The 25198-nt window shown below is 56.8% G+C and overlaps 1 protein-coding gene across 2 annotated transcripts in view; it reads left to right on the plus strand.

Moving 5' to 3' along the window:
* The window catches only part of UNC5B (unc-5 netrin receptor B), a gene marked incomplete at both ends in the record, with an annotated part of 83976 nt that extends 59029 nt beyond the window's left edge, over window positions 1-24947 (plus strand). Inside the window, 16 exons of one of the 2 annotated variants that reach the window (XM_082674042.1) lie at window positions 5762-5986; window positions 10415-10558; window positions 11024-11127; window positions 12463-12643; window positions 13377-13544; window positions 14318-14482; window positions 14695-14727; window positions 16681-16875; window positions 17220-17609; window positions 18238-18325; window positions 19214-19382; window positions 19496-19729; window positions 21807-21956; window positions 22518-22682; window positions 23730-23911; window positions 24782-24947. In XM_082674042.1, the coding sequence (XP_082530168.1) occupies window positions 5762-5986; window positions 10415-10558; window positions 11024-11127; window positions 12463-12643; window positions 13377-13544; window positions 14318-14482; window positions 14695-14727; window positions 16681-16875; window positions 17220-17609; window positions 18238-18325; window positions 19214-19382; window positions 19496-19729; window positions 21807-21956; window positions 22518-22682; window positions 23730-23911; window positions 24782-24947 (2759 nt within the window). The remainder of the gene's footprint in view (window positions 1-5761; window positions 5987-10414; window positions 10559-11023; window positions 11128-12462; window positions 12644-13376; window positions 13545-14317; window positions 14483-14694; window positions 14728-16680; window positions 16876-17219; window positions 17610-18237; window positions 18326-19213; window positions 19383-19495; window positions 19730-21806; window positions 21957-22517; window positions 22683-23729; window positions 23912-24781) is intronic. The other variant, XM_082674043.1, reaches the window with a different exon arrangement.
* Between the last annotated feature and the right edge of the window lie 251 nt (window positions 24948-25198).

Genomic DNA, 25198 nt, shown 5'->3' on the forward strand with positions numbered 1-25198 from the left:
ACCCACTTCCTTCATCTCCAAGGCCCCTGGCTTCTGCTTATTCTAGTGGCTTAGATTCTGGTACGTCTTAAATAAGCCCATGGCCTTGACTTCCACCCCATCAGGACCTCCCACCTGCCGGGTGTGTCTCCACACTAGGCTCTGCCCAGGCCCAGCCTCTGGGAAGGAGCGTGTGGCCTGGCACGGGTCCTGCTGTCGGGTGGCGACCAGGCTCAGACTCCTGGCTCTGTCTTGCAAGCTCCACTCCCGTCCCAGGGGACGGGTAGCCTGTCCTGGACCCCATGGGGGACACCAAGAACCATGTGGTATGCTCCCTGCTTTCTAGAAGCAGCCACCCACAACTGCCAAGGAGCCTTCGAGCTGCCAGAAGCAGGGAGGCGCCAGCAGACCCCCACCCTGGTCACCTCCCCTCCCTACATTTTAAGCGGATTGTGAGCAAAATGGAACTTGCCCATGAGGAAGCCAGGTGGTGAGGAGATGCCAAACGGTGTCTTGTGAATATTTGAGAGAAAGGCTAGACAGCCAGGGGGGGCACGCCGCAACCTTCAGAGGCTGGGACGCTGTCGTGGGGAAGAGGAAGCACACTGTTTTGTGTAACCTCAGAGGCTGAAATTACAGCGATGGCTGGAGCCTCCAACAGCAAATTTCAGCAGAAAGTAAGGAAAGCTTTTCTGTTAGATCTGTCTAAAGGAGAGCCTGGCTGAGAAAGGCAGTGGTGAGCTCCCTATCCCTGGAGGTATGTGAGTCAAGGTTGGATACGGAGTTGATGGGCAGGGGGATGTCGTACGAGATGGCCCTTGCAGTGACCTTTATCCCTGTGATTCAGTGCATCCAAGTGAGCCCCGTGGACAAGACACCCCATACAGGCAGGAATAGGTAAATGAGAAGCGCGGGTTTGAATGGTGCCCACCAGAGAGACTCTAGTGGTCATTTTCATCCGAGGCCGGGGTGGGTGGGCTGCGGCATGGTTGGCAGAGCCCAACAGTAAATAGTTCCTCCTCCGCCCTCCCAGCCTCCCCCCAGCGCTGTGCATTAGGATCCCAGTAGGTGCTGGGTCTTTGCACCAGGAATGACACTGGCAAGAAAGGTGACCCCACTTTAAGCAAGTTCGCTTCGTGCAGAAAAAGTTTACCCAACAGCGCCCTGTCCTACATTAACAGATTCCCCATCAGGCATCTTCAAATCTCAAAGTGTGAGAACCATAGTGGGGCTCAAGAGATTGACTCTACCAACTTCCCGATTTGACAGATGGAGGCCCCGAGGCCCGAGAGGAAGGCCACACAGCAGTGCCAGTCCCCAGCTGGGGTGAAAACCCAGGGCTCCTGACTTCAGTGGTTCTCTTCCTATGTTTGACCGTCTTTGGTTACATCTGTGCAGGGATGTGTTCTCTTTCATACCTTCATTTTGGATTAGCTAGGCCATTCGTGTGTGCAGCTGTAAAGGCAGGTTGCATTTTTGCAACTATAGTTTCAAATGAATTCTGCCATTGGAAAACCACACTTTATGTGGGCCATTTTCCCACCAGGGGGAAATTCATATCTGGCCTGGCGGTGGCAAAGACTCCTCCTCCTGGGGGACCTCTTCCTCGGTGTTGTATTCTCCTCTGTGAAGGTGGGGCGGTGGGGAGAGCAGTAGTGAAGCCAGGGAGACAGGTGACCGAGGGATACGGCTCCGAGCCTGGCTTCCTCCCGCTGACCAGGTGACCTCAGGCAAGTCCCTGGATGCCCCATGTCTTCATCTGTAACATGGGAAGATAATGCTCACCTTGGGGGTTGTGAGGAGTAAATTAGATGAACTATTTGAAACATCTGGCAAATAATTCCCAGTTCAGAAGTCAGATTCAGGTGTCTACCTGTCTGGATGCGCTCCCCAGCTCTGCTACGTACTAGCTTTATAGCCCTGTATCAGCTACTTAAACTCTCCTGGTCTCAGTTTTCTCATCTGTAGTATGAGGTTAATAATAGTACCTAACTTATAGAGATGTGGTTCCCAAACTGTGTGCCCAGGCACCCTAGAATGCTACAGGGGGTGCTGTGGGATATTTTTAATCTCCATGGAAACACAGCAATACTGGACAGCTGCCAGATACCACAACAACTACTAGCTCAAGATAGCTTACAATTTCAGCGTCACACACACTTCTTTCCTTTAGATGTCCCCATACCTTTGCAAAGCTGGGAATTTGGCATTTGGGAGTACTCTGAGACAAACTGTGAGGGCAGCAATGTCTCCTATGATTCCAAGACATCCCCATTATAAGTCATTGTGGCTATATAGGAATGGAATACAAATATTACCTTTCTTTCAATTTACGTGTATTATTTTTTCCAATGGATACTAAGTTGTTAGGATATGCACACACCCACCCACAACACGTAAGCTGGTTGGATCTAACTACTTAATAAACAAAACCACTAGGAATTTCTTTTGGCCGTGGGATAAAATTACTGGGTAAAAATTACCAAGACATTAAAGACCAAAAACGTTTGGGAACCTCTGTCAAGGATTGCCGCAGGGCTCAGTGAGTTAATATAAAATAACCCTCTGAAGGCCTCTGGCAGAGGGAGCACCCGGGAACCCCCAACTTCATGATTCTTCCTCCTCCAAGCTGGAGAGGGAAGGCTCAGGTGTCCCCCCTCCAGGACACCTGAAGAACCTTCCTCAGCCGCTAAGGCCCAAGCCAGGGCCAAGGAGGAGGGGACATGTCCACTGGTCAGGACAGGGGCCCGACTCAGTCACTACCCAGGCCCTGGCAGCACCTCCCACACACCTTTAATTTGTGTTCACTGAGCACCTACTGTGTGCCGGCCAGCACGTAGTCCATGGTGGTCCCTGTGGGGAGGAATCTCAGATCGGCTCTTGCTGCTGCTTCCTTGTTTCCTGCAGGACGTCTGAGGGATGGGGATGTGGGCAAGCGGGCAGCGGCTGCGTAGAGAGCCACCCAGCACTGTCCTGAATGACAGGGAGGCAGTGATGAGGATGCCCAGCCATCCTCTTGCCAAGACCAGGGCTGAGTCTTCGTGCCAGGGCTGAGAGGAGGGGTGGGGTGGCAGGGTGGGGCACGGGGCCGCCAGACTCAGGCCTGCTGCCCTAATGGATGTCTAATGTTGACTTTCCTCAGTCGAGTCTCCGCCTGCTTGTAAATGAGCCACATTAGGGTCATGAAACAAAGTCATAAATGCAGCCCGCAGTGCCACAGAGAGCCAAGGCGGCCGTCACCCGGAGGCTGTGTGGTTAGAAGGTAGGGCAAGCCTGCAGCTGCATCCGTGGCTTCCCATATACCTGCTCTCATGGCCACCATCCCCAGAGGGGGGTCCAGTCTCCCTGTTTCACAGATGAGGTACCTGAGGCCAGTCAGGACTGGTTCAGACCCTGGGGTGTCTGAGTCTGAAGCCTGAGCCCTGCCCTACACTCCTGAGGCCTGAGACTGAAGCAGGGATGCTGGTGGCGGGAGGTGGGCCTGGAGTCCTCTTGGCTGCACCCAGCTCTCCCTAGAACCGCCCGCCTGGCGGGAGGGTCACAGTGAGCAGCTCTCAGGCCACCGGGAGACCCATGTCCAGCTCCCTGGGCACTGTGTCATCTCGCCATCAACTGCCCACATTCCCAGACCCTAGGGGCTGCCAGTTTACCTACAGAGAAGGTGTCTCCCTGTCTGGCAGAGGAAAGCAGGTGTTTGGGAGCCCTGGCCTGGCCTCAGGAATCCTCGGTGCTTTTCTTAGTTTAGATGCCCACTAACCAGGTGACCTTGCGTCAGTTTGATGGATTTCAATTTCCCAAGCTTTGAAACACAAAAAACAGTCCTGGCCTTGCTGGCCCTTTGATGAGAGAGCCCCCATAATTGCAGACACCCAGCCAGTGTCAGGGTCTATTAGGAATCTCAGGTATGGGGACACGCACAGTGTTATGGAGCTGCTCCAAAGATAGGCAGTGTGGAGCCCCGGGCAACACTGAAGTCTGGTTTCTTGGGTTCAAACCTTGGTTCTGCCTCTGGCCAGCTGTGTGACCTTGGGCAAGTTGCTTAACTGCTCTGAGCCTCAGCTTCCCCATCAGTAAACTGGGGACCAATATAATATACCTTACAAAGTTGTTGCAAGAATTAGGTAAGTTAACTGTGTAAATGGAAACATAGCAATTAATTCCAGGGAAGCATTAGTTGCTATTTTGATGCAGCAGTTTGTACCTAGGCTCCTCCTAGGCACTCATGCATGTTTATCTCATATGATCCTCAAAAGATCCCAGAGAGAGGAGGAGTGCTCACTTCCCTTCCCTCTTCAGAGACAAAGTAACGAGGTTGGAGTTAAGGGCTCTCCATGGGTCACAGGGAACATGCTGGATTCATCCTTTTTCTTGCTGGCTTCCCCTTCGGTCCCCCAGGTCACGCACACATACCCCACCCACAGCCCAGAGCTTGGAGCCAGTGACAGCCCATGCATTTTCTCAGCGCCTCCGACTTAGCAGAAGCTGTGATCCACAAGGAGATGACACTGATAAAGCATGTTAGGCACATTTTGTTCATTCTGCTCTTGAAGAACCATGTGTCCCTTTGGCCCCTCTGCCCAAAGGGGGACTCCCCATACCTGAGATTCCCGTGGCCTCCTGGGGCCCCAGCTCCACTTGCTGGACTGGAGCTCTGGGACAGTGACAGGACTGCGCAGGGTGGCGAGGGGCTGGGCAGACCCATGCACCCCTGCAGCTTAATTCGGTATTTCCTCGGGAGCAGTTAGCAGAGGAGGACAAGCCCCCTGCCGCTTGTCCCCAGCCACCTGATTGTTTGGGGCTTGGCATTGGAAAGTCAGTTTTCCTACGTGGATTGTAAACCAGTAGGCTGGCCCAGCCTGGTTTCCCTCCCTCCCCACACTGGTGGTGGCCAGGCCCCTCTCCCTTCCTGTTTGTCTCACCTCCCGAGGTGCTGTTCTTTCCAGGGAGCCGGCCGGTTTCCATCTGGCCCCTTTGCGGGAGGAGATGGCCGCCTGCACAGCCTCACTGCCTTCCCAGCCTCCCGAGTGCCCTCATCCATAGGGCCGAGGGTGTGGATTTGGCTGAAGTGGGAAACGCTAAGGGGGTGGAGCAGAGCCACAGACCAGAGGAAGGGAGGGTCTGGGGGGAGGCTACAGGGAAGGTGGTCTCCCCTGCATGCTGCTGCCTGCCGTGGGCTTCCTGGAGGAGGCAGCACTCTGGGAACAAGCACCAGGGAGCCCAGGCCTGCTGCTGCCACCCCACCTCAGCCCACCCTCGCCCCTGTGGGCCCTGACTTGTCTCCCTGCTTCCATCAGCCTGGCTGGCTGGGGCTGCACAGGGCAGCTGTGGCTTCGGGGCAGAGCCGGCCTGGTTTGAGCTCCAGCCTCAGGCCCATTTCCAACTCTTCACATACTGTGGCATCGCCGTGGGAAACTGGAGGGAGGCCGGGGAGGGCCGGTGGGGAGAGCTGGAGAGGGGTGTCCTTGCCCTGACGGGTCACCTCACCTCCCTGGGCCACCCTGACTCCTCCATCTGTAAAAAATTAGAATCACACAGCATCACAGGGCTGGGACTGGCTCCAAAACACAGCCTCTTAAAAGCAGGTCACAGTGGGGAAACCGAGGCCACAGGAGTGTCAGACCTCGCCCAGGCCACAGAGGGTGGCCCAGCAGGTCTCCTCCAGCTGCCTAGCCCTCCTCCTCCCCTGGCCTCCTCTCTCTGCCACGGCCCCCAGGGGATGGAGGGGACCCGGGCCTCCCAGCCTGTGGCCTCACGGAGCCCTCCCACCCTCCACCCTCTGCAGGCACTGATTCTGGCAGCGAGGTGCTCCCAGATTCCTTCCCGTCGGCGCCGGCAGAGCCGCTGCCCCACTTCCTGCGGGAGCCGCAGGACGCCTACATCGTGAAGAACAAGCCGGTGGAGCTGCGCTGCCGTGCCTTCCCCGCCACGCAGATCTACTTCAAGTGCAACGGCGAGTGGGTCAGCCAGAACGACCACGTCACGCAGGAGAGCCTGGACGAGGCCACCGGTGAGCCCACCCCACTTGCCGGGCACCCCCAGGTCACCCCAGGCCCAGACGGTCCTGGGCCTGGCTCCACCCTGGCTCTGTGTGAGACCTCATACAGCCACGGCAACCCCCGGGCCTCCCTCTGAGGTTCACCCTGGACCAGTATTTCCCCAAGGCTTGGCCGCTTGCCCTGTCTGACTGGGTGACCAGGTGAAACAGCACCAAATCCCTTGCTGAGAGGGAGCTCCCTTTTCCAGTTACCTTCCATCCTCTGTTTACATCAAAGAGCAGGTCCTGTCGGGGACAAGGTTCTTCCCCGCTCCCCCAGCACCTGCTGTACTCCCTGTTTAAGGAAGAGGAGCCGGCTCTGTCTTGCAGCCCTGCCCCAACACCCAACCAGAATTCTAGACCATCGCTAGTTTCACAGGTCCTCTGTGTTGGTGAGAAATGATACCGTTTTTGTTCACAATAATGATGCAACGCTTCCTTCATAGAAATCAGTTGGCTTCAGTTTTTTAAAAGGCCTGTAATATTAAGTAAATAATCATAGAGGTGGTGCTAGGATGCAGCCCAAGTCCTGCAGGAGAGGAGAGTTGCAGAAGCGTGGGAAACTAGGAGGAAGCGTGGGATGTGTGCAGGACCCTGGGCACCCCCCACCCCAGGCAGGAGGCAGAGCCTGGGGCTCCTCACATCTCCCAGAGCCCAGCCCCTGTTTACAGTACAGGAGCTTCGGGGGTGGAAATCCTTTCCCCGACTCAGGCCAAGAAGGGGGGCCACCCACTGCGGGTCACCTGCGGACGGCCAGCTTTGGGCAGCCCCAACCAACCCCAGGCTCGGGGTGGCTCCTTTGCCCCAGGGCCTGCCTTGGCTTTGATTTCATTTTTACCGTCTCTTCCCTGACCTTTTCTTTCTCCTCCTTTTTCAGCCCTCTCTTCTTTCCTTCTGTCTCTCCTGCTTCTCCCTTCTCATCCCCGTCTCCTTTTGTCTCCTTTTGTGTCTTTTTTCCCTTATGTTTCTCTCTCTCTGCCTCAGTCTCATACTTGTGTCTCTCCCCTGACATACTCTCTTTCACTGTCTCTCCTTCTTTCTTCCTCCTTCAACTTCTATTTTTCTGTGAAAAGCTGACAGATTTCAGAACCACTCAGGCTTAAAATCATACCCCAGAATGTACTTAATGTCATTCAACGCTGTACCCTAAAAATTGGTTAAAATGGTAAGTTGTAGGTTATGTATATTTTACCAAAAATGTTAAAGAATTCCAAAAATTTTAAAAGTTAGAGTTGGAGTCTCATTCTCACTCAAAATCTAAAAATAAAAAAATGATTTTTTAAAAAAATTATTTATTTAGTTATTTTTGGCTGCATCGGGTCTTGGATGCAGTGTGCGGGCCCTTCGTTGCCGTGCGCGGGCTTCTCTCTGGTTGTGGTGCACGGGCTTAGTTGCACCGTAGCATGTGGGATCTCAGTTCCCTGACCAGGGATCAAACCTGCGTCCCCTGCATTGCAAGACAGATTCTTAACCACTGGACCACCAGGGAAGTCCCAAGAAAAGGATTTTTTATCTGATTTTTTTTTTCTTTTTTTTGGCCACACCGCACGGCTTGTGGGATCTTAGTTCCCCAACCAGGGATTGAACCTGCGCCCTCGGCAGTGAAAGCATGGAGTCCTAACCACTGGACCACCAGGGAGTTCTCCAAAAAAGAAACTTTTAAAAGGAAAAAAAACCCATATCCCAGCTGCCCCCATGCTCTGGCTGTGTGACCCTGAGGAAGTCACTCAACCTCTCTGAGCCCCAGTTTCTCTCGTGGTAAACTGGGATATTAACAGGTCTTGGTGAGGATGGAACAAGGTGGTACCTGTACAGCGTTGAGCACAGTGCCAGGACCCAGCAGGTGCTCAATAAACACCTGTTTCCTCCATCTTCTTTCTGGGTTTTTGTTGGCTTCTTTCCTCTTGAAACCTATTCTTACTTCTCTGTCCCCCTGAGCCCCTCTGGCCCTGCAGAGCAAGGGGACAGTGTATCCTGCTAGGGCCCCTCACAGACTCTGTGATTATTAGTAACAGGGTGGCTCTTACTCCCCTGCTACCAGACACACAAGTCCTGCCAGCCCTAGAAATCAAGACACTGTTGTCCCCATTAGCTACAAAGAATGGACAGTGGTCCAGCAGGCCACACCCTTGGCAGCAGTGTGGCTGGTTCCTCCTTCTCTCCACCCCTAGCCCTCCCTGGCACTCTCTGAAGCCTTGAAAACAGGCTGGGGGCCAAAACAGGTGGGATGAGCCTACCCACTAGCTCATGCCAGGTCAAGGCAGGCAGCCCAACTCTGGGTGTCCTGGTCCAGGCACTGCCTGCCACTGGCCATCATGCTGAGGGGGACACCTAGTCTGGGACCCAAGTCTGGGGGACCAAAGGCCCCTGTCCTCTTTGCCTGCTGGTGACCATTGCCACGGTGTCAAGCCCTGCTGGGTGGTAGTTTATCTGTCCAGCTGTTGGGTGCTCCTGAAACATTCTGGATGGATGACCCCCTAGAGAGGGGCCACTCCTCCAGGCTCCCAGCCTGGTGAATAAAGGCCAGGGCCCCACTCTCCTGCCCCGGGCCACGCAGCATCGCTTGTAGAGCAAGCAGTCCAGGCAGCCACTGGCAGCAGGCAGGGCCCCTGTCCCCCAAGAAGCCTCTTCCCTCCTGGTGTTCCACCCACAGCAAACACCAGCCCCCTCCAATTTAGATCCCTGGCCATCAGGAGGGGTTCCTCACTGTCTGGGCTCCCAGTGCAAGGGCCCCCCTCCCTCAGGATGCAGGAGAGTTAAGGCAGTGATTTCACTGGGAGAGGTCCAGAGAGCTGTCATTCATTACTGGGCAGAGCTCTAACTGGGGCAGGACGCCAGACAGCTGATCTCAGCTCTGCTGGCAACTTGCTCTGGGACTTTGGGCCTGCCACCTACCCTCTCCAAGCCTCAGTTTCTCCAGATGAAAAAGGAAGGAGCTGGATGAGATCCAGATGAGCTGCCAGCTTAGATTTGTGTCCAGCCTGGGCTGGGTGCTGTAATCGCCGTGATTCATTTAAAATTTACCCTGAGTGTTTTACTCTGATGAGGGAACCGAGGCTCAAAGAGGCTACGTAACTTAGCGAAGGTCACACAGTTGGGGAGTGAAGGTAGGGCCAGAATTCAAACCTGTCAAGAAGCAGTCCAGCCCTCCACCTAACCACCATGCCACAGGACTACAATGTGTACACTCAACAGTCCCACCTTTGAGGGGCTTATCAGAACCCACAAGCAACCATGAGAAGATGAGCTCAGATACATGATGGCGAGGAGGAATAGCTTTAGGAATTCCGAGACCAAGGGGGTAGTCAGGGAGGGCTTCCTGGTGGAGGAGGCCTTACAGTTCTCCCACAAGCTTTGGGGAGGAGCTTCGGATGGGTGCCCTCATCCAGGAGGGTTCATCCCTTTCCTGAATGTAGAGGGTTTTGTCAAGGGAGGATTGGCAAAGACTGAGTGATTCCTCCTCTGTGGGCTGGTGGATCCAGTCATTCAGGGAGGCCCTTGGGCCCTAGCAGGGAATCATTGAGAGGTTAGGGGTTCCCAGGAAAAGGGGCCTTCCCTCAACTCCAACCCCACAGGCTCCTGAGCCATGACCAGAGAGAGGCCACATGCTTGCCTCATATTTGTTGAGCCCATTGTCTGTGCCAGGCCCTGGGCCACAGCAGTGAACAGGGCAAAGCACCACCTCATTCTCCTGCAGGAGATACAGTTAACACATGAACACGTCAATAAATAATACAGTTCCAGGTAATGGTCAGTGCCACGAGGGAATCAGGCCTGGTGGGGAATGATAACTGCATAGACCAATGTCCAGTGCAGTGGTGGGAGTGCTGAGCGGTACTTTGACAGCTGGTGGGGGTGGGCCAGCATCAGGGGGCTTCCCTTTGAAGTGAGGCCCAGCCCAAAGCTGACAGTGACTGGGAGTTCACTGGACACAGAAAGGACAGAAGAGAGTTCCAGGCAGGGGGCTGGATGTGCAAAGGCCCTGTGGCTAGAGAGGCCAGGAAAACATGAGGGCCTGGAAGACACCCAGTGAGGCTGCAGTGGGTAGATCGTGCAGGGCCTGGAGGCCACGTGGAAGGTCTGGGTCTTTACACTGGGATGACTGGAGACATAGCAGGGGAATGACATGCCATTTGTGCCTTTTGAAGAGCTATCTGCAGGGTGGAAAGTCGATTGGATGGGGGCAGCGGGCTTGGGTTAGCCACTGAGTTTCCAGGTGAGCTGCAGTGGTGGCCTGGGCCAGGCTCGAGGCAGATGAGATGAGAAAAATGGAAATGTGAGGCACTTGGGAGAGGAGCCCACAGGACTCAGCGGGTTGGAAAGGAGAGATACTATGGTCCCACGTCTGGTGTCTTCTGTCCTCAGACCTGCCCCCTGATGGCCTCTCTCTCCTCCTCCCAGGCCTGCAGGTGCGAGAGGTGCAGATCGAGGTGTTGCGGCAGCAGGTGGAGGAGCTGTTTGGGCTGGAAGATTACTGGTGCCAGTGCGTGGCCTGGAGCTCTGCGGGCACCACCAAGAGTCGCCGGGCCTATGTCCGCATTGCATGTATGCCACCCTGACACCCTCACCCCATTCTCCTGAGCCCTTTCCCCTTCCCTGTGGATCCTGGAGAGATAATTTCACACACAGACATCAGGGCACAGGGATGCCAGCTCAGAAGGCTCCATGACCCAGAACCTGTGACACCTTTGGCCCCAGGATTTCTAACGGCCCTTTTTTGCCTACTTTTATATAAGGAAGCTGCCAGCTTCCTCACCATCCCCGGCCACCATGTGCATAGGATCCCAGAGTCAGGGAGGGAAGCTTGTTCCCCCGAGTCCACCTGGTGAGGCCCCCATCTTGGAGAAGAAGTTCTCCAGGTAAAGGCCGGGTGTCCCCGTGAACATTCCCTTGGTGTGCACTGCCACCTAGTGGCTAGAATGGGGCCCTTCAGGATCCAGCTCTGCCTGACTGGCCTCCTCCCTGCACCGCCTGACTGTGCCTTGGAACACTTTTCCTTCCTTCTCCCAGACCTGCGCAAGAACTTCGATCAGGAGCCCTTAGGCAAGGAAGTGCCCCTGGACCATGAAGTTCTCCTGCAATGCCGCCCACCAGAGGGGGTGCCTGTGGCTGAGGTGAGTGGGGATATGGGGAACTTTTGGCATGGCAGAGGCCAGCCAGGCATGGTATTTGCCACCAGCCACAATGCCTCAGACTTCCAGAGCCCTCGCATTTCACAGATGGGGATATCAAGGCTAGAGACAGAGAAGGGAACTGCAACCTCTGTAGAACTCAGCGCATGCCAGACCCCAGCTGGGCCCTCCATAGGCATAACCCCACAGGATGGGGCAGAGCTGGGGCAGGAACCCCCAGGGCTCCTTGGGTTGACCCCAGGCTCAGTCTCCTGCAAGAGAAGTGGCCATATACACCATTTCCCCCACCCCACCCAGAACCCAAGGCCCCAGCGTTAGTGGATCGTAATACGTGCATCTGAGCACAGACTCAGCCCACAAGCTGATCACCCCTTCCTACACCACATGGCCTGGGCATCCCTGAGTGGTGCCCACCTGTCCTCTTACTGCCCTGCTTGTGTTCCAGGCCTGCTTCCTCTCTCCCGCTGCCCTCACTCGTGGTCCTCTAGTCAGAGCAGGGCATGGGGAAACATCTCAGCTTTGTTGCCAGGGACCTCAGTAGAACAGGACTGGGGAAGATGGAACCCTGGGCTTCCAGCTCAGAACCTTTGCTCTAATCACTTAGCTTCCCCCCAGCCCCGGCCCCCATCTGGAAATGAGCTCAGACAGACACCTTCTGTAATAGCTACCCCTCGTGGCTGCCACATGTGCCAGGCACTCGGCCCCCTGGTCCTCATAGCAACCCTTCAAGGTGGATATTGTCATCCCATCTTATGGCTGGGAACACAGCACTGGGACAGGTGAAGCAGTCATCCAGGGTGACCCAGCTAGTGAGTGGCAGAGCTGGCATTTGCACACCCAGGTCTGCCAGACCAGGGACCATGTTTTTAATCACCTGCCAGGCCTCTCACCCTGGCTCAGGGAGTCGGTTTGCGGAGTTAATGATGAAGACATGTTCTTATTTAGTACCAGTACTTACCGTGAGCCAGGCATGGCCTCCACACTTTCCATATACTGATTCATTTCATTCTCACAGTAGTCTTATGGGTAGTGCTATTAAATATCATCTTACAGTTGATGAAATTGAGGCCAAGTGGAAGTCCCTTCCCAAGGCCACTCAGCTGGTGGGTGGTCATCTTAACCACTGTGTTCCGTAGTGTCCAGCACAGTGCCTGGCCCGTGGAGGCCCTGCCCCCTGTGTCACCACCATGGGTGGACATGGCTAGAACTGCAGTCCTGTTTATGGTCAGGCCTCCCTTCCCCCCAAGAGAGGGCCCACTCCCGGGGGTGCAGGGGATCGGGCCCTGGGCCCTCACAGCTGCAACCGTGCCCCTGCAGGTGGAATGGCTCAAGAACGAGGACGTCATCGACCCCACCCAGGACACCAACTTCCTGCTCACCATCGACCACAACCTCATCATCCGCCAGGCTCGCCTGTCAGATACGGCCAACTACACCTGCGTGGCCAAGAATATCGTGGCCAAGCGCCGCAGCACCACCGCCACCATCATTGTCTACGGTGCGGCCCAGAGTGGGCTGGGTGGGGGTGCGGGGGAGGACACGGCCGAGGGAGGGGGAGAGCCTGGGGCTATACGGCTGACCCTTCCCTACCCAGAAGCCAGCAGGACCTTGGTGAACGGGTGGGGAGGAAGAGGAGGCCCAGAGAGGGGAGGTGCCGTCGCAAGGTCACACAGCAAAGCTAGTGGTGAAGTCAGGAGCACTTGCCCCTTCTCAGGCCCTTTGCTTATCCCTGAAGGGGAAAACCCAGTTCTCTGAGAGTCAGGGCTAAGGCAGGGCCCAGTCGGTATCCCCATCCCCGAGCCTGTTGTTCTAGCAGTTAGGGACTACTGTTCAGGCCGGTCATCTGTTCCTTGCTGTCCCCTTGGGTGGGAGGGCCAGAGCCATGGCTACAATGAGTGTCGTAGAAAGAGCCCTGTACTGGGTTCCAGTTCCAAGCTCCCCATTACTCACGGGGAGACCTTGTGTAAGTGTCAGCCCTCTCTGGACCTTTGTTTGCCATTGTACAATGGGGCAGGGAATAGACAGTGACCTCCTGGGTTGCCTCTGGTGCTGACAGATGCAGCCCAGGTCTGCCCGCTGGTATCTGAGTCCACAGCCCTGGAGGCAGGAGGGGTCCAACTAGGAAGGGCCAGGCCTCAGCAGAGGCGCCTCATCATGGCTGGAGGATGGGGCTTGGAGGCCCCACGGGGCGAAGAGCCATGCCAACCTGCTGACAACTGCTACCCCTGCAGTGAACGGCGGCTGGTCCAGCTGGGCCGAGTGGTCACCCTGCTCCAACCGCTGTGGCCGCGGCTGGCAGAAGCGCACACGGACCTGCACCAACCCCGCCCCACTCAATGGAGGTGCCTTCTGTGAGGGCCAGGCCTTCCAGAAGACTGCCTGCACCACCGTGTGCCCAGGTGAGGCCACCGGCCAGGTGGCAGTCCACCCATGCCCAGCCCCATGCCAGCCCCAGCCCTGCCTTCTGTGCTTTGGTGTCTGCCAGTCAGAACAGCCCATCTTTCCCCGTTAGGGTGGGTGAGGACAGAAGGTGCTTGTCCCGGGCCCCCCAGCTGGCTCACCAGGCTGGATTGAATGCTACGCCCGCTGACCTGTTCTGCCCTGGGCTGCGGGAGACACAGAGGCAGAGGCTCTGAGCTGCAGTCTGAGGGGTGGGCGGTCTGCTCTCCAGGCCGAGGGTTGTCAGCGCCAGCCCCCAGGCCCGGACCCCAGAGGCTCCTGGGGTCAGAGAGCCTGTGCTCCTGCCCTTGACTGCTAGACACACCTGGCCGCTGACCCTGCAGTCCTCTCTTTCTTCTGTGTTACTCTGTGGCCCCGTTGGTTGGTCTGTGTTCTCTCTTTGCTGACATGTTTGTGTGACTGATGTGGTGTTTTTCACCCTGGGTTTGTGCCTCTGTGTGTACACTTGTGCCCTGGGTTGTATCTGCGTCAGTGACGTTATGTGTCTATTTGGGCTGTCTTCGCCCACCTGGTGCTCCCGTCTCTGCACTGGCATGAGGCGTGGATTTCTCTGGATGGCATGCGTGTGTCTTGGGTTCCTCTTTCCCTGCTGCACTGTGTGTGTGTGTGTGTGTGTGTGTGTGTGCATGCACTGCTGTGTTGTGCACACATAACCGTGTGTGCATTCTATGCATGCGTGTGTCCCCATGCACCACGTGCTGTGTCCCCACAGTCGATGGCGCGTGGACAGAGTGGAGCAAGTGGTCGGCCTGTAGCACCGAGTGTGCGCACTGGCGCAGCCGCGAGTGCATGGCGCCCCCTCCCCAGAACGGAGGCCGGGACTGCAGCGGGACCCTGCTTGACTCCAAGAATTGCACCGACGGGCTGTGCGTGCAGAGTGAGTCCTTGGAAGGCAGGGCCCAGGGTGGGGGCTCTGGAGCCAGATACGGGCCCCCTGGCCCCCACCTCCCAGCCTGCAGTGGAGCAGCCCCTCGGGGCCCCTGCCCACCTGCTACTCTGTCATCTCATCCATGCATCTCCCCGTCACCTCCTCTACCACCCTTTCCCTGCCGTCTGTGTCATTGTCTTTCCCTTTATTTCCCTCAACAGATAAGAAAACTCTAAGTGACCCCAAAAGCCACCGTAAGTCCCATTTCATGGCTGTTCTCTTTCCTCTGGGGGGATCCCTGGTTTTCCTCAGTTGGCTTTTCCAGGGGGTGGGGTGCAGGGCAAGGTGAGGGGCAGGGAGAGCTGAAGGTGCCCACTACCAGCCCTCCACGGGGTTCCCAGCACCTGACGCTGCATGTGGCATGGTCTTCATCACAGTCAGACAGGCAGACCCTCAGCTGACAGAAAGGCCCTAGGATGCCATCCTGACCCCTCCCGTTATAGGAGGAGAAACTGATTCTCAGAGAGAAGGGACATTCCCAAGGATCCAGCCAGGATTCGAACCTAAGTATTTGGCCAGAGCTGATGCTCCGAGCCCCACCCCTTGGTTGTCCTCTGTGGGAGGCCGCCAGCAAGCAGGCCCACACCTGCCCCTCACTGTGCCCCCAGCAGCCGACTGAAGCCTCCTAGGTCCTTGGGATGCCCGCTGCTCTGCGTCAGACCCTGGGGGCTCATCATTCATCCCCCAGGGGCTATGCTCCGCTGTGGTAAAGCTGCTTGGGCAGATTGGTGTGTGGTAATTAAACCACAATTTCCAAATAATTCTGGAATTATCAAGTCAGTAATGAGGCCTTCAGTGCAACTCACAGGGGGGCCAGACTGGTGACTGATTAGATATTGTAAATCACCAGGCAAGTGACCCCCATGATTAGTGACGATGTCATGAGGCGAAGCCCCCAGAGAGGTGGGAGCCCAGCCCTGGGGACCTTCTCGGGCAGCTCTCCTGGGGAGCCCAAGGATGAGGAGAGATGGGGGTCCAGAAGGTGGTAGAAGCAGGCAAAAATGAGGGCTGAGAGCCCTGCCCTACCTTGCTGAAGCTCAGGCCTCCACCAGGAAGGAAAGCGGGCCTTCCTCTCCGAGGGTCCCTGGGGAGGGGAGGGAGTGGACAGGGGCTTCCCGGAGCTCCCAAAGGAAACAAGGGAGAAGGGCAGCCGTCTTGGCTAGGCTGTGCTGTCCAGTGTAGTAGCCACTAGCCACGTGTGGCTTGAAAATTGTATTTATCTTAGCTGAAAATAAATATATTTAAAAACTCATTTCCTCAGTCAAGCCAGCCGCATTTTAGTAGTTTAATGACCACCCGTGGCTAGTGGCTGTCATGGGGGACAGTGCAGACACGGGATGGGCCATCACCATGGAAAGTTCTGTTGGGCAGCCCTGCTTTGGACCCTGCCTCTTGACCCCGACACTTCCTCGCCTAGCTATGTGGAGTTACTTCTAGCTGAGCAGCAGCCTGCCCTGCCCCTCACCCAGAGCTGGACCTCCTCCAGCCCAGCAGCCTGTCTGGGAGCAGGGAGTGTCGACATGGGTTGCCTCCCTGAGCCCCTTCCTTCCCTTCCACCTGCTCCCCTCCTCTCCATCCCATTGCCACGCATCTCATTCCCCTCGTCCTGTTCCCCCTCCATCCCTCCCTCCCCGCCCCCGCCCACCTCCTGCCCTCAGCACAAAATGGAAGGTGAGCTCAGAGCGGCCACTTGCAGAGATTTCTGGGAATCAGGGCCTTGGGTCCTATAGAGATTGCTGCAGGCTGCTAGTGAGGCGCTAGGTCTTAATCCCAGCTCTGAGAGGACACTTAGTGGTCCTGTGACTCTGAGCCGCAGGCGCCTTGTCACCTCCTGGGCAGAGAGCAATGAGTTAACTCTCGGGAGCGTTAACTCCAGGAGTCCCTTTGCCTCTCCATGCCACACGGGGAGGGAAGCAGGGCAGGGAGGCAGGGACATTTAGACCATTTTACTTATAGAGACTGATGCTCAGATAGGTTCAAGCCTTGCTTGAGGTCACCAGCCTGTCTGGCAGGGCTCAGATTAGAACCTAGCACAACACCACTCTGTCCCAGGCCCTGCCTCTCCCCGGGGACCAAGGGAATCTCTGGCTCCCTCAGGGCCAGCGCCTCTGCCCCCTGGCCCTCACTCAGCCCTCCTGTCCCCGCAGTTCTGGAGTCCTCGGGGGATGTGGCGCTGTACGCAGGCCTTGTGGTGTCCATCTTCGTGGTGGTGACCGTCCTTGTGGTGGTAGGGGTGGTCGTGTACCGCCGCAACTGCCGGGACTTCGACACCGACATCACCGACTCGTCCGCCGCCCTCACTGGCGGCTTCCACCCAGTCAACTTTAAGACTGCGAGGCCCAGTAAGGACCTGGGAACGCCTGGGGTGGCGGGTGCAGGCAGGGTTCCCAGGGGGTGTGACAGCCAGCCAGACCAGCCAGACCAGAGCAGAGGCTCCTGACTCCCTCAAGAGGTTTTCCTAGAGTTTTCTCTAAAGATCACTGGATGAGTTTGGTTACAGAGATGCAGGAAAGAAGAAGTAACCTAGGTGGTGAGTCCCTAAGCTTCCTACCGCAGGTGGCAATGGAACCTTTCAGAGCTGGACGTTTGGGTAGGATTTTGTAAAGGAAGGCGTCCCGGCAGGTGCAGACAGTGGGACAGGGCCAGCGAGGCACGGCTGGTCTGACTGCAGCCCCCGGCCCTGCAGACAACCCGCAGCTCCTGCACCCATCTGTGCCTCCGGACCTCACTGCCAGTGCGGGCATCTACCGCGGACCCATGTACGCCCTGCAGGACTCGGTTGACAAGATCCCAATGACCAACTCGCCCCTGCTGGACTCCCTGCCCAACCTCAAGATCAAGGTCTACAACTCTAGCACCACCAGCTCTGGGCCAGGCCTGGCAGACGGGGCTGAGCTGCTGGGAGTCCTGCCACCCGGCACGTACCCTGGTGATTTTGCCCGGGATGCCCACTTCCTGCACCTGCGCAGTGCCAGCCTCGGCTCCCAGCAGCTCCTGGGCATGCCCCGTGACCCGGGGAGCAGTGTCAGCGGCACCTTTGGCTGCCTGGGCGGGAGGCTCAGCATCCCTGACACAGGTGGGTCCCTGCTCTGCTCACCCATCAGTCTGGCCTCAGCATGTCCCCTCTAGACAGTCTCAACACTCACCCAGCAGAAGATAGGCCTTCCCTGGTCCCATTTCACAGATTGGGAAAGTGAGGCCCAAGGGGAAGAAGTGATTATAAAATAGAAGACCTGGAGTCCAGGCCTGCCTCTGCCTCACAAGGGCAGGGGAACTCTCTAAACCTCAGTTTCACCATCTGGTGAGTGGGAAAGTATACCCCGATATAGTCAACAAACCTACAGAGTGCTGTTGAAAAGGCAGGGCTGCCCAGCTCAGGTTGCAGAGCCAGCAGCTGACAGTTTCCCAGCATCATACACTGAGCTAGGCTGGGGCTGGCACTGCACCTTCAGACTCCAGGTCTTTGCCCCATCGCTACACCCGATCGCAATGCCAGTGGCCCCTGCGCTACTGGACAGCCCCTCTGCAGTCAGTGACCTGGCCTTTCCCTGCACCCAGTCCCCTCTCCCCACTCCTTGCTGGTGGCCACCAGGAGCTCAGATGTCTTTCTCTCCCTGCTCCAAGATGGGGGCCAACCCCCTATCCCCTGTTCTAAGCTCCTGGACTCCCTCCAGCCCCTCCCTACTGACCTCCCTCTCCCCCAGGGGTCAGCCTGCTGGTGCCCAATGGAGCCATTCCCCAGGGCAAATTCTACGAGATGTACCTCCTCATCAACAAGGCAGAAAACACCCTGTGAGTATAGAGACCCCAGCCCCAGCCCAGCTGCCCCCTCCTCAGCCTCTCTCTCCCTGCTGCTTGCCCACCTTGGGCTCAAATGTCACCATCTCCCCTTCTAAGTCCGATCCTAAGGCCAGAGGTAGTTCTCCAAGGAAGACATTGCTAGATCTTATTATGTTCACATTTAAACCATGCAAAACCAGCACAACAAATCATAAAACTGAAAGCCAGTTGACCAACTGGCTACAATATGACAAAGGGTTACTATCCTCACTATGTAAAGAGGTTTGGGAGATCAATAAGAAAAACTGAATATCTCAGTACAAAAATGGACAAAGGATATGAACAAGTGATTCACACACACTCTCTCTTATACACACACACACACACACACACACACACACACACACACACACATACACACATAGCGGCCAATAGGTTATGAGAAAATGTTTGACCTAATTTGTAGTCAAAGAAACAGTTATTCAGACAGCCGTAAGATACTGGAAGTTTTTTTGCTTCATCAGCTTGCAAAGCTATTTTCAGATGTCATAATACCTTCATACTGGTGAGAGAATGGGAACACAGCCCTCCCAAGGTGCGTCGGTGGGAGTGTGGATGGGTGCCAGCTTTCCAGAGGGCACTTCAGCAGCACCTATCCACAACATCCCTGGAGTGCAGAACCTTTGAAAATGGGAGCAAAGATCTGGCTATGAGAATATTGCGGAGTAATAGCAAAAATTTAGAAACGATCTCAAGGCCAGTGCCATTCTTCCTTAACCCGTGGCCTCTGGGAGCCCCCAGGGCGCAGTCCTGCCTTCTCCCATCCCAGGAGCTGGGGCAGAGCCCGGAGGCCAGCACCGCTCCCTCACTGCCTCCCTGCTGCCCTCCATCCCACCCCAGCCCGCTTTCGGAAGGGACCCAGACAGTATTGAGCCCTTCGGTGACCTGCGGGCCCACGGGCCTCCTGCTGTGCCGCCCCGTCATCCTCACGGTGCCACACTGTGCTGAAGTCAGTGCCGGTGACTGGATCTTCCAGCTCAAGACCCAGGCCCACCAGGGCCACTGGGAGGTGAGGAGCCAAGGCCGGGGGGCCGGGGGGCCGGGTCCCCTAACCCAACCTGCCTGGACCCTCTCCAGGGCCTTGGCTGGTACAGCCACCTCACCTCCACTGTCACCCTGCAGGAGGTGGTCACCCTGGATGAGGAGACCCTTAACACCCCCTGCTACTGCCAGCTGGAGGCCAGGTCCTGCCACATCCTGTTGGACCAGCTGGGCACCTACGTCTTCACGGGTGAGTCGTACTCTCGCTTGGCAGTCAAGCGGCTCCAGCTGGCCATCTTCGCCCCCGCCCTCTGCACCTCTCTGGAGTACAGCCTCAGGGTCTACTGCCTGGAGGACACGCCCGTAGCACTGAAGGTAAGGCCAGGCCCTGGGTACCCACACGGGCCTGCACGCTGCGGGTACCTCGCCCACAGCCGGCCAGCTGCATGGTACCTTCCAGTATCCCCCTCCCCAGGATCATGGTACCTGCCAGGCACCCTCTGCCACCATCAGCCTCATTCAGTCATTCAGTTGTTCCTCAAACATTGAAATCGCATCAGATCCTCGAGATACAGAGATGAGTTGGGCACAGTTCTGCGCTCACCAAGCTGCGGGCTAGAGGTGGGAGACAGACCAGGGGATCACTGATGCGGGGCTAAGGGAACATTGGCCTAGGAGCGGCTGGCAGGTCCTGGTTGTTGGGGAGGGGGTCTGAGAAGGCTTCACAGCAGGGCTGACCTTAGACCTAAGCTCCAAGGGACAGGTGGGTGTTCCAGGCAGAGAAGGAAGAAGCACATTCCAGGAGACAGAGCAGCTTATGCAGAGGCAGGTGTGTTGTTCTGTGTGCCAAAGCGTGCAGGGGTGTGAGAGGTGGGGCTGGAGAGACAGGCAGGGCTCAGCCTCCCAACAGCCTTAGGGTCATGGCAAGGAATTTGGAACCTATCCAGTGGGCGGGGGCAGAGACCCGGTGGACACCTGTTCATGGGTGCTATTTTGAAAGCTACACAGTGGGGATGGGTAGACAAGAAGCAGGGAGACCAATTGGGAGGCTGCAGCTGGACCCTGGACAACAGACAGTGACAACAGCTGGAGAGGGGCCTGGAGTCTGTTTAGTCAGTAGAATGGACAGAAACAGTGACTGATGGGAGGAACAGGGGGAGGGGGGAGGGGGAGGGGGTGGCGGCTGACAGCCAAGCTCCTAGTGTGTGCAAAAGAACGGACAGTGCCCTTAAGCGAGGGGGGTGCATGGCAGATGAGAAGGGGTTCGGGGCAGGAAGAGAGAGAAGGTGAAGGGACCGGATTTTAGCACCTAGAACCTGATAACGGCAGCTGTTAGTACCACCCTGTCCCTCCAGCCTCTAAGACCCTGTCCATTCTCTGCCCAGCCCTTCCACCAGTTCCCAGGATCTCAGTCTCATCCTGACAAACAGTGGAAGAGCACAGAGCCTTGGCCCTATTTAAACCCCTTTTCCTTCTCCATCCTTCCATCCCCTGCTGCTATGAAGCCTTCTCCTTTCCTGTAGCTCCAGGCCTCCTCCAGCCCACGATCTGTGGGCCTTTCTATCTCCTCTGCCTCTCAGTCTCATGTGACTTGTCTCAAACTCCAAGTTGCCGACTGATGCAACACAGGCTAAAAGGCCTTGTGGGAGAGTGAGTGTCTTCTGCTGGGACCAGGCTGACCTGAACTTGCAGGAGGCCCATCATAGCTAGAGGCTCCTGGGAAATGCTCTTGAAGCGTGGATCCCTTGGTATTAGGGCATTGGCTAACATCTAGTTATAGTCAGAGAATGGATTGGAGATCAAGAGGGAAGTTGCCACATATTGGCTTGATGGCGTTCTTTATTTATTCAATCCCCATCCATCCGTCTGTCCATCCATTCATCCATTCACCCATCCATCCATTCACCCATCTATCCATGCATCCATCCATCCGCCCAGCTTTCTGCCCATCTGTCTGTTTATTCATTTAGTCCATAATCTGTCTGTCCATCCAGCCATCACTCATCCACGCATCTATCTTTTCTTCCATCTGTTCTGTTTCTATACCCATCCATTTGTATATTCACCTGCACAACATTTTGTCTGTCTGTCTCTGTTGATCTATCCATCCATTTGTCAGCCCATCTCTTTATCCATCTACTTAACCATCCATCCATCAGTCCATCTATTCAGTCATCTGTAAATCCATTCATCCATCCACCTGTCCCACCATCTGCCCATTCATCCATCTATTTTTCCCTCCATCCATTCATTCATGCATCTCTCCACACAGTAAGTCTTCTATGAGCACTTACCAAGTCCCAGCCCTGTGGCTCAGATGGTTCCCTGCCTTCAATGTTACAGCCTAGTTCCCTCTGCCCATGTGTGTCCCCAAGCCCCAAACTTGCAGAAGGAAAGGGCCCTTTGGCCAAATGTGATGGGCTCCCCCTTCTCATTGCTCCCTGGCCCACAGGAGGTGCTGGAGCTGGAGCGGACCCTGGGTGGCTACCTAGTGGAGGAGCCAAAACCCCTGCTGTTTAAGGACAGTTACCATAACCTGCGCCTCTCCCTCCACGACCTGCCCCACGCCCACTGGAGGAGCAAGCTGCTGGCCAAGTACCAGGTGAGGGCTGGGCCGCAGGAGGGGGAGGGATGGAGCTGGGGAGGGGCGCACCTGGGGGGCTTCCCAGAGAAGACCAACTCCCCTCCCTGCCTCCTCCCTCGGTCCTGTAGCCTTGGTCCCCACTCCCACCCCTGTGTCTCTCTTTGTCTCCCTCCCCCTGCCACCCCTGTCACATACTCCCACACACAAATGTCTGTACCCATCATCTTTAAAGAGACCTTACCATCTCTAAGAGCGTTCATGGCTGGCAGATTGTCCAAACTAATCTCTGATGGTCACATCCCTCTGCCCGCGCCCATCTGTGTGACCCCATTGAGTCCACAAGGCTTCCCAGACCCAGACACATGCACCCACACAGTCACATATTCAGACTCGTGCCTTCTCACCCATATACTCCCTTTCTCAACTGAAGGGCCCTTGCCCAGTTCTTCTTCCTCTGCCCACCCGGATGGAGAGGTCCCAGCCCTCCCTGAGGCTGGCCCCCTTACCTGCCTCCGCCTCCATTCCCCGAGGGCAGGGCAGGCTGGCCTCGCCTCCCTGACCCTGCCCCTCCTCCCCCAGGAGATCCCCTTCTATCACATTTGGAGTGGTAGCCAGAAGGCCCTGCACTGCACCTTCACCCTGGAGAGGCATAGCCTGGCCTCCACGGAGCTCACCTGCAAGATCTGCGTGCGACAGGTGGAGGGAGAGGGCCAGATATTCCAGCTGCACACCACGCTGGCAGAGGTGAGGACCGGAGCGCGGATGCCCCACGGGGCTGGGCGCTGCAGCGTGCAGACCCCAGGCTCCTCCTCATCTGGGGGAAAGGCCACCTCCCACAGAGCTGTGCCCCTCACCTCCCAAGTCTGAGCTGGGACTTGGTCACTCTTTGCTAACAGCTGTGACTTACTGAGTGCCGAGCCTGGGCTTGGCCTGTACCAAAACTCACCAAATCTGTACAACCGCCAGGGAAACAGATACGAGGATCCTCACCTGGAGATGAGAAAGAAGGTTTTAGGGAGAGCCGGTATCAGGACCTTGTATCCAGCCAACGCTTGGCCCAGGCCTGTGGCTCTCCACCACTATAATCCGGATTGAGGTTTATAAAACCTAGGCCACCCAGGAACAGTGCGAGGCCCTCCTTGCAGTGCAGTGTAAAGAGCACTGGATATAGTCTAGACCAGCGGTCCCCAACCGTTTTGGCACCAGGGACCGGTTTCATGGAAGACAGGTTTTCCACGGACGGACGGGGGTTGGTGCAGGGGATGGTTAAGGCGGTAACGCGAGCGATAGGGAATGGCCGATGAAGCTTCGCTCGCCCGACCCCGCCACTCACCTCCTGCTGTGCGGCCCAGTTCCTAACAGACTGCGGACCGGCTGGGGACCCCTGGTCTAGACCTAGCTCTACCACTAACATGGCATGTGACCATGGATTAGTCACTTCTCCTTTCCAGACTTCATTTGCGTTTGTGTAAAAGGAGGTCCCCATGGATTAGGCTGGGGCTGAGGCCCCTCGTGGCTTTGTGATGACGAGGTGGCACCAGCGCTGGCCCAGGCAGTGCCTTAGCGTGTGCACCCCGAGGGCGGAGACGGGGTGTACAGCCCTGGCCCTGGAGAGCTCACCTTCCAGGGGAGGAGCCCTTTGAGCAGCTGGAGCCTGCCCAGAGGCGGGGGAGCGGCCGGAGCCTCCAAGAGCTCACAGTCCCCAGGCAGGAAGGCTGGAGGGGCAGATGCCCAGTGAGCCGTGCACAGGGAGCTCTCTGCCCCTCTCACCCGTGCCCCCTGCTCTTCCAGACGCCTGCTGGCTCCCTGGATGCCCTCTGCTCCGCCCCCAGCAGTGCAGTCACCACCCAACTGGGACCCTACGCCTTCAAGATCCCCGTTTCCATCCGCCAGAAGATATGCAACAGCCTGGACGCCCCCAACTCGCGCGGCAGTGACTGGCGGTTGTTGGCGCAGAAGCTCTCCATGGACCGGTGAGTGTCGGGACAGCCCGCCCGGCCTGGACCAGAGCCGCCCCCCCCCCGTCCCCGTGGGGCAGGTGGGGCAGGCAGCCTGACGGTCCAGGAGCGGATCCGCCATTTGCGGTAGACCAGGAGCTCAGGCTTGGGTGTGCCAAGTCTGAGAAGCTGGTCCCTTCAGGAGCGTCGTGCTCAGAGTGCTGGCCCTTGAGAATCAGGTGAAGCCAGGATACCAGCCAAGCGTGATCACCGTCAGCAGTCCTGTGTCCGGGACAGAGCAGGTGTTTTGGAAATGCTTGCTGGGTGACAGATGCATCCTGGTGTCAGAACTCTTCTGGAGAACTTAAAGTGCTGGATAAATATAATGGCATTTAGTCATCATTATTGTTATGGTACACTTGCTGAGAAACCATTTAATACACCTGCGTCGAGCAGATGCCATGTAGAAGACATCTTACTCAGAATGGGTGGGATCTGTAAGGATGTCAAAGCCTTTGTTCCTGATTTCAGGGCAGTGCATGGGGCGGGTGAGAGCAGGCAGACAACGAATATGGGATGGAGAGAGAGAATGGAGTGCTAGGTTTGGACAGCCTCTCCTGGGGCCAGTGTCTTTCAATGATAGTAAGAACGATGCTGATGACTGATGATGAGCAGGACAGTTTCCATTTTAGAGATGAGACTGGGGCTCAGAGAGGAGCAGTGACTTGCCCAGGGCCACACAGCCTGCAAGCAGAGGGGCTGGGAATTCAGACCCAGGATTGTGGGAGCCCGGAGCCCACCGTCCCGGTGCTCCTGGGATGTACCCTCAGTGCTCCCTCCACCCCAGGCTCCCGGGAGGGGCTGAACATTTTGGGAGCCCAGTGTCCTTCTCCTTCCCTCCATCAGGTACCTGAACTACTTTGCCACAAAAGCGAGCCCCACGGGTGTGATCCTCGACCTCTGGGAAGCTCTGCAGCAGGATGACGGGGACCTCAACAGCCTGGCGAGTGCCTTGGAGGAGATGGGCAAGAGCGAGATGCTGGTGGCCATGGCCACCGACGGGGACTGCTGAGCTGCCCCAAACCCGCAGGCTGTTAGGGACCAGCAGGTGGCTGGCACAGGCAGACCCAGGGCAACCTCCTGTGGGGCAGTTGGGCCTCCTCTGCTCCCGAGCTCACAGCCAGAATCGCCCTTCCTCCTCCTCCTCCCCTTGCCCCCCCGACCCAGACCACGACCAGCCTTAGGAAATCCATGGACGTTGTTGTTGGGAGGACCCAGCGGTCCTTCTCCACCTCCTGCTGTCTCTCCTGACCTCAGACCGCT

The sequence above is a fragment of the Grampus griseus genome (genome assembly GCF_964374135.1).
Source record: "Grampus griseus genome assembly, chromosome: 16".
NCBI lineage: Eukaryota > Metazoa > Chordata > Mammalia > Artiodactyla > Delphinidae > Grampus > Grampus griseus.